The sequence below is a fragment of the Triticum urartu genome, chromosome 7 (genome assembly GCF_003073215.2).
Source record: "Triticum urartu cultivar G1812 chromosome 7, Tu2.1, whole genome shotgun sequence".
Taxonomy (NCBI): Eukaryota; Viridiplantae; Streptophyta; class Magnoliopsida; order Poales; family Poaceae; genus Triticum; species Triticum urartu.
In genome coordinates, this window is record NC_053028.1 from 453144945 (window position 1) to 453154312 (window position 9368).

The 9368-nt window shown below is 43.4% G+C and overlaps 1 protein-coding gene across 1 annotated transcript; it reads right to left on the reverse strand.

Annotated features, from left to right (window-relative positions):
• Positions 1–7703: 7703 nt before the first annotated feature.
• LOC125520778 (peroxidase 47-like) lies at positions 7704–9129 on the reverse strand. Its single transcript, XM_048685796.1, has 2 exons — positions 8811–9129; positions 7704–8721 (listed from the first exon to the last, which is right to left on the reverse strand). Exons 1-2 carry the CDS (start codon positions 9027–9029, stop codon positions 7972–7974), a joined length of 969 nt encoding a protein of 322 aa, XP_048541753.1. The 5' UTR covers positions 9030–9129; the 3' UTR covers positions 7704–7971.
• Positions 9130–9368: the final 239 nt, after the last annotated feature.

Consider the following 9368-nt stretch of genomic DNA (forward strand, 5'->3'; position numbering starts at 1 on the left):
CAGTCCAAACCACTGAACGGACCGATGCGGGACCACATTAGATGGAAAAAACGTTCGAACCGAGTGGTCCGGACAGTTTGAGATTCGGTGTTGGAGACGCCCTAATGAGGGAGCCGATCATCCAACCCTATCCCTAAAATATTTGTTCCTGTTTTTTAAGTCCGAAACATTAAAAATAATTATAGAATATAGCATAACTTGACCATAAATAACATGCAAATACAAATGTTACATCGGAGATATATGGCTCTTCAACAAGCTTTTCAAATTCATCATTTCAAATCAACGATACTCTGGTCTGAATCGGCACCAGTCCTCACGTGCATTGTTTCCCTTGAGTTTCATCCAACAACTAGAAGGATTGGGCGCGCTTTGCTGCCATTGGTGTTGTTGGATTTCTTAAAAAATTGATCACTTTGTTTTAAAATATAAGGTGTATTACTCTTTTGAAAAGTCAAACCTTTTAAATTTAATCAAATTTATAGATAAACATAACAAAATCCATAATATCAAATCAACATTTTTAGATTCATCATGAGATGAATTTCCATATTAATTTTGTTTAATATTGTGGATGCCGATATTTTTGTTGTGAACTTGTTTAAACTTAAAGAAATTTGACTTTCCAAATACTTAATACCCCTTATATTTTGGAACGGGTGAAATATTAAGTTTGGCGTGAGGGGGAGATGATATAGTGTGTTTTATTTTTATTTATAGTGTGGTGATTTGGTGGGACTTTCGTGGTGTGATTCTGTGCTATCTGCTAACAAACCTATATTTGTGTGGGAAAAAAATTGTGTCGGTGGTTGCATGTACTATATTTGTGCCATAATATCACATGTTGACACTTCTTTTTTATAGGTGGTGGAAGGGTGCGCATGATTGATATGTTTTTATAGGTTGGGTTGTTGTTGATTGATTTGAAAAATCGTTGGTCCAGTCAAAATCATAAACTAAATCCAAAACTGAATACCTCAATTGAAAACAAGGGAGCATAATGAATTAAAAAATTAAATAGGAGAGCTTGGAAAATTGTTGACCCGATCAAAATCGGATGACCCCATTATAAATTGACCTTAATTAATTGTGAGCCTTAAAATTTGGAAGTATATTGTATAGTATAAAAGATTTGAATAAGAGAGCTTTCACAAATTGTTGATCCGGTTAAAATCAGATGATCCAATTCTAATTGAAAACGTGGGCTCTTTAAAACTAGGGAGCTTAATGTTATAGATGATGTATGAGTGTAAATGGCTTGCCCCCAGTCATGTAGTACAACATGACATTGTGTCTAGGCTATACAACATGATGATAAGCAAGTTGAAACATTGAGTGAATCAACGAATTGACCAACATTTGAGCAACAAGAAGCACAACTTACTATCTTCATGTTTGACGAGCTCGATGGCCACATCGTCTATATTTGTGTAACCGTACCGCAAAGCTTCATGATGGCGTTTGAGATGGCGTACCACCGATGGGCTAGCGACTTCACATTGCGATTATGCATCATGTGTAAGTCGTAGGGCGTGAAGTTCTTTTGCTCAAGAAATGAAGCACACATGTTTTGTGAGAAACTGCGAGTCCTCTCGCCCCATGCCTACAAAGTCCGCAAATACAACCTTCCATGCATCCCACACCACTCATCCTCGAGTACCCCACCGTCGTGCTTTACTCTAGAAAATAATGAGAAGTAAAAAAAAAACTCTATGTCATTTGACCGAACATCTGTCGGGCTTGACGTTCGCCATGGTCGACATCGGCCGGGGGGGGGGGGGGGGGTACACGACTACAAACAGATCCTAGGTAGACGACGGCATAATCCAAGATGGGGAAACATGTGGGTGGGGCTGCGGGCATTCGAGAATGTCTAGACGGCTGCAGGAGAGGTACATCGACAATGTCGAACAAGAAGGATGCAGATGCAAAGCAGAGGGAGGACAGGACCGAGTGAAAGAAAAATGGTTCAAGAGGGAATTTGAATAGGTTAAAGGTGTCGGAGTCCTATGTGACGATGACTATGTGACGATGATCTGAACTCCCACTAAGCCCTTCTCAGTCCGTGTCTTGGGTTGGAGACGCCCCACTTGCTCGGTAGCTTCCAAATTTCCTCCACTGAAAAGAATGCACTGCGTCCAAGGCGGAATTGGGACGCAAAAACCGACGGAGCACGTAGGTTTAACACTTCCTGGTGCCAGTAGGGCAGGGCGCGACAAAAACTAGCTGTTGTACTTTTCTAGTGTACATCGAGATCTGGGCTGGACCTTGACGTGTTCTAATTTGTTTTTCTTTTGCAAGAAAAGGTGCCGCTTTAATTCGATGTTGTGAGTTTGAAGTTAGCTCGGTGGTTACCACCAAACGATATCGCCATAATCGACCTCGACCTGCCGGTGGAGCACAATTATCTACCTATGTGAACTCAAAAAGGGATACTCGATCTTACAAGACGTGCCTGACTAACTAACAACATCTACAACCCCACCTCTAAAACCCGTCTCAAAAGTCTCGGCAGGTCGTCCGGTCACAATTTTTAATTCAGATGAACCTCTCAGGTCCATCGGCTCTCAAACGTCCGAGCTGATTGACATCCTTATATCAGCTCAAATATTAAGTGAATATGGGGCGCTTGGACGCGCCCGATCACTCCCGCCACATCGGACCCGGCTCACGCTGGCCCCCTGATCCCACATAAAATCCTCCCCATTCGCTCGCCGGACCAAACCCTAACCACTTCACTCCCCTCCCTTCCACTCTCCTCCGCCACCCAAACTCGTCTCCGGCTCCTTCCGGTCCTCTCCATCATGGCAGGCAGCGGATCCGTGTCCTTCACTTACAGATCTCGACCCCGAGCTCATCCCGCGCGGCCCCGAGAAGGAGATGGCCGCCCAGCTTGCGCTCCGCCACACCCGAGAGGAGGCCGGTGGACGACTGCACTCGGACTCCATCCCCCAGGAATCCATTGCTTCCGCTGAAATGGGGCATAGATCCGGCGCTAGGCCGAACATAGCTGCCTCGCCGAAGGCCGTGCGGCCCGTCTGGCGTCCAAACGCGCTGGCAAACGTGCAACCCCTCCGGGAACGCGTCGAGGCCTCGTCCGACGAGGCCATGGCACGGCGTGCCCCCCATGCAAGGCACCAGGTGCGGGAGGCGGCAGCAGTCGTCGCCGCGTCGGATGTCGACGAGGTGGAGTCGCATTCTCCGGTGGCCCGTATGGCATATCGGTCCAGGTGCCACAACCGCATCGTGGTGAACGTCTGCGACTCGTCCCCGAATGGATCTATCATCGATCTGACGTCCATCGGCACCGTTCGGGGAAAGAGTAGAGCATGGGAGACGGCGGGGCCGTGAGTCCCGTGAGCCAGCTCGTGTCCCATGCCCTACCCTACCTTGCCGGCGACAGGCCCAACACTCTAAGGAGCGTAGCCGGCCGCCAAAAATGACCAGGGCGGAACCGGGCATGCAAGGAGCGGAACCGGACGAGCTCCGCATAGATTAGATTTTACGTTGCAGGTAATAATATGAATTTGAGATTTCTAATTTAAGGTATCTGGATGTGAAATGTGTTTTTGAGGGGTGAACGATTATTACCCGCGGACACACCCGAACACGTCCGCAGACGTTTGAAGGGTCGAATTTGCAAAGTCCGGCTGTAGATGCTTTAACCCAGCATGGAATTATAAATGGCGGCGGATGATTTTCCACACGTTCGCTGAATTGAGAATGTTTTCCAAGGAATGAAAATGAATTTAGTTTTTTTCTTTCCGGGGGAATCTCCGCGCAAAACAGTGTTTGCAGAATTAGGTTCTCCCATCTTCAGTGGGTGGATGCAAAGTGGACGAGCACGTCGATCTTAGGTTCAAGTCCATTTCATCGGCGACCATAAATGTGCGGATGATCGATCATCATCCACAGACGTTGTGGACTTTGGTTGTTCTGATTCCCGGGAAAGAAAATGGGATTCGAATGATGGTTATTATGCTCATATGGTTCTTGCCTGTATGCTATGTCATCTTCATGCTATCTTGGAAAAGTTGCAGAAGGAGAGGGGAAAGATAAGACAGAAACATTAATTTGTTTTCCGTTTTCTTCGTTGAACATTCGTTTCTTCTCCTGGACTCATACCGCAACATGCAAGATTCAAAATCACTCTTTTTAACCATGACCTCCCTGACAACATGCAATATTCAAAAACAAATTACTCTTTCTGTCTTATCTTTCTTTTTTTGCGGGGATGTTTCTGTCTTATCTTTCCACATCTGTGGGTCGGCCTGCTCCACCACGGGCAATTGAACAAAGGAGGCATTTTTGCCTCAAGCAGTGCCTATTCCTATTTGGTGCTTGACCCGCAGGTTAAGTAGAAGAGAGCTCCTGTACGACGCCTTAAGCGCTGGTTGAGCTTGTTGCCACGCTCGCGCATGGTCAACCCCTTAAAGCACAACGCTTGCTTGATCGCAAGCAGTTTCGCTTGCTCGATTTCTTTGCTGGTTCGGTCGCTCGTTGAAAGGTTGACTCTTGACAACTAACAGTTGGACCTGTTAGCCATAGACTTTTCAATTTTCTTTAAAAAAATAGGAATCTAGAAAAAGTTCAGAAATTTGATAAATAAGTTTGCGAATTAAGAAAAGTTCGTGAAAAAAGTTCACGAAAGACAAAAAGTTCATGAACACAAAAATGTTAACAAATTTGAAAAAAATCTTGCGAAATTGATTTTTTGTCATGAAAAATTAAAAAAATCACAAAGTACAAACACACTCACAATTTGGAAAAAGTTTGGAAATTTGAAATGTTTTCATGAAAAACAAAAGAAGTTCATGAATTTGGAAAAAATGTTCATGAATCGGAAAGAAAAGGTTCAAGAATTTGAAAAAAGTTCATGAGTTTAGAAAAAATGTCAGGAATTTGAAGATAGTTCACGAATTTGAAAAAAGAACTCCATGAATTTGATTTTTTTTTTCTGAAATTTTTTCATGAATATGGAAAAATGTTCATGGAAATGAAAAGAGAAAACCCGTAAAAAGCAAAACATACCCTGTCCGCCAGCGGATAATCTACAAAGATCCATCGCCTCAGTAGCCATTAGATCTAGTCCATCCTGCGTCCCAACCCCGTACTTATTATTGCAACAAAATCAGTGTTGCGGAACCCATTGCAACACAGCTCATGTTGCAGAAATATTCATCAGAGATTGTGTTACAATTTTTTTCGATTTCACTTTTTTGCAACATATGTAATGTTGCGGAAAGACTTTTGTAACATGGATGATGTTGCATAAATTGGAAGGTACAATTTTGCACACGGTCCACGTCGGCGTGCTTGCCACCGTCAACTGTTCGGTGGGGATCCAGATCCAGATCCTGCAACAAATGAGTTGTTGTGGTGGTGGTGGTGGTGGGGGGGGGGTGCAACAAGGGCTCAGTTGCAAAACCGTTGGAGATAATCCTAGATGAGCCCACATAGGACACGCGTCACACGGAAGAGGCGGCGGACGCTCGCGTGCGTTCCGTCGGATGATTAGAAACATTTCCCATATATAAAAAACACCCTGGAAACTTCCAGAAGCTTCCAAAAACCAGGATTATGTGCTGGCCTGAACTGACCCAAAGGGTGTGGGCCATGTACATATATAACTAGAGCTGGCGCTAAAAGCGCTAAATAGCAATCGGGCAGGGCAGATCGGCCCATCTTGTGGGAGGCAAGAACCTTGAATTTTTTTCTGTCTTATGTTTTTTTGTTTATGCTTCCAATTATTCTACATAAAATATTTTAAAAAAGACTCTATATAAGATATGCACACAAAATATACTCTACATAAGACATTTCAAAAATGTTAATCTAGCATTCATAAAATGTTAAATGCGGAAAAAACCTTTCTCATGTACACCAAAAATGCATAGAAACAACCAAATGCGTATGAAAAAGTTAATCATGTAGTTAGAAAGGGTTAATCAAGCATTAAAAAATATTAGTTGTATATTTCAAAATTTAAAACATATATAAAAAATTTCTTGATGAATACAAACAATTTAGAACATGTATTCAAAAAATTCAACATAAAAACATACATTTTTAGAAAATGTTGATGGTGTATAAAAAATGTTAATCATATATTTGAAAATCTTAACTATGTATAAAATAATGTTCCTGATATATCCCGAAAATGTGCCATGTGTATGAAAAAGTAGTCAACAAACACAAAATAAAAAAATGATAATCATCTACATAAAAAAGTTAAACATGTACAAAAATACTCTAATGTATTGAATTTTTTTGAACACGTATTAAAAAATCTTAACATGAAAACACATTTTTAAAATTATTAATCATGTATAGAAAATGTTAATTATATATATATAATATTCAACATGTATTAAAGATGTTGCTGATATATAGCGAAAATATAAAATGTGTATGAAAAAAGTAGTCATCGAACATATTTTTAAAAATATACATTAATCATGTATTTGGAAAATATTAATCATGTAGAAGAAAAATGTTCCTGGTGTATACGTAAAATGTACAAATGTGTATGAAAAAAGTAATCAGGTGTTGAAGAAAAAGGTAAAAAAATACCCAGAGAAAGTGGTGAAAACCGAAGAAAAATAAGAAAAAGAAAAAGAAAAGAAACACCTTGAAAACTTAGAAAATTGGAAAGCCTAAAGAAAACCATGAAAACCCATGAGGAAACAAAGAGAACAAAGAAAAATTAAATAAAACCAAAGAAAACTGACGAAACCAATGAAAGACCCAATATGTGTAGTTCCCACTTGGAAACCTTCCAAAAGTTCAAGATTCCACTAGTTTTTTGGGACGGTTTTCCTGGTCGGGTTTGTTTGTCTGTTCTTATCTTTTATTCATTTTAAATATCATGATTTTTTTCATTTTGGAGAACTTTTTTGAACATCACGGTTTTTCTTCAATTTTTGTGAACATTTTCTAACCAGGAAACCTTTTCAAATTTACGAACATTTTTCAAATCCATGAACATTATTTCCAAATTTATATTTTTTCTAAAATGTGTTATTTGTTTAAATTCATCAACTTTGTTAAAATTCGTAGACATCTTCAAGTCCACGATTTTTTCCTGAATCTGCAAATATATTTCAACTTCATGAACAATTTTTTTTTTCAAATTTTCAATCTTATTTAAAATCCATGTAAAAAAAGTCACGTGCTTTTAAAAGTCAACAGTCAGCGGTCAATTGTCAGGACACATGTTCACTGGGAGAGAGTGCTTGGACGCAATTCGGTTTATAAATTTGAATATGCTTAAATTTTTTGAAGCCTATAGTTTAGCTACATTTTCATTGTATTCCCTCCGTTCCTAAATATTTGTCTTTCTAGACATTTCAAATGACTACTACATACGGATGTATGTAAACATATTTTAGAGTGTAGATTCACTCATTTTGCTCCGTATGTAGTCATTTGTTGAAATGCTTAGAAAGAAAAGTATTTAGGAACGGAGGGAGTATTTGGTAGGCATGTGTGGCTTGGTGATCCACATGACTTCGTAACAATCCCTCCAAACATCGTTGTTGAATAAAATGCGACGAGATTTTCTAAAAAAAGAAGATAAAAGTATGCCTATTTTTCACAAAGAAGAACAAAAAAGAACTTGCGCCCAACTCATGGTTGCATATTGAGCACATATATATTGTGTGATATGTCTTGTATTACACGACTGCTAGTACATGAGCTACTGCATTAAATGTCCTGTGTTACAGTATATATTTGCTTAATTTCACCTTATTACATGCTGACATGTTATTAGTGCATACTGCCATGCACATTTATTGGCAAATCTCGCAACGCAACACCTTCAGAAGTTATAGAAGTACTGTCACACACACACACACACACACACGACAATACACTAGTTACTGTACCTTACCGTGTTCCTGTAGTTATTGTGCCATGTCCGTCGAGCTAATTTGATTTTTACGACGATGTCGCACGTGCATGCTTAGTTTACCAGCTGGGTTTGTTGACGACCCTGCAGGATTTCCTGACCTCGCCGCGGTCACCCTCCTTGAGGTCGATCTGCCCCATCTTGCCCATCCCCTGCGTGAACGCGTAGAAGAAGTAGCCCTGGTTCATGGCGAACATGTTCACCAGCCGCTGCGTCTCCGGCGACTCGTACAGCGTCTGGTCCGAGCTCAGCAGGCCCCTCCGCTGCTGCAACTCCTTGAAGTAGACGCCGTCGAACGCCGTGCTCGTCCGGTCGAACGTCGCCGACGCCGAGTCCCCGCCCTTGTTGCACGTGGCCGCCAGCGACGACGCGAACCCGGCGTCCAGCGTGGACGCCTCGAACTTGAGGCGGGGCGTGAACGACGGGCAGTGCGCCACGCCCAGAGTGTGCCCGCCGGAGAGCGCCACCATGTCCTGCACGTTGAAGCCGTGGGTGCCGAAGAGGGTGATGAGCGCCGAGGCGTTGAGGAACGGCGACGGGAGCGCGGTCAGCGTGTCGGTGTCGACGGAGCGTCTCCCGTCGCGCCGGCCCTGGGGCACGTCGTAGTAGGGGCCCCCGACCATGAGCACGGCGTCCCTGGCCGCCAGCGCGAGGATGTCGGCGCAGGTGACGACGCCGGGGCACTGAGCCTCGAGGGTGTCCTTGATCTTGTCGATCACCTCGAACCCGCGCAGGCTCTTGTTCGCCAGCGCGTCCTTCTCCGCCTTGCTGCCCGGCGCCGCGTCCAGAAGCACGGACGCGTCGCATCCCTGTACGCCATGGGTTGATGAACCACCATCAAATTAAATGGATAGCGAGCATAGATGAAGCATGCACCATGAGATCGAGCAACACGTACCTGTACGAAGCAGTCATGGAAGTGGAGCCGAAGGAGGCCGGCGGCGAGGGTGGGATCGCCCATGACGGCGTCACTCACGACGCTCCGGACGATGTACTCGGCGAACGGGCAGTTCATGCCGTAGTAGTTCATGCTGAGCGCGGCGACGCCGGGCCCCGCCAGGGCCACGGCCACCTCGACGAGGATCAAGAGCTTCACAAGGTTCTTGACAGCACCCATCTTGATTAGTTCAGTGATCGACCCTAATTTGCTAAGTGCTGTTCTCGAGTGATCGATGACAGGTACAAGAAGAAGAAGAAGACGAGTGAGCGCTGAGCACACATGCTGTGGGAGTGCAGCGTGCGCCGGTATTTATAGCCGTAGCATGCATGTACGTGCATGATTGATTGGGTTGGGTTGTGTGTGACCTAGAGTAGCACTATAGTTTAACGTATGCAATGGAACACATAGTGCAGTACATGGATGAACCCAAAAACAGGGCACTACTAAGAATAGTGCGATGGTCTGCCTAAGTCAAAAATCTCGGACTCGACCAGTCACCAGTTCACCATGCATGCG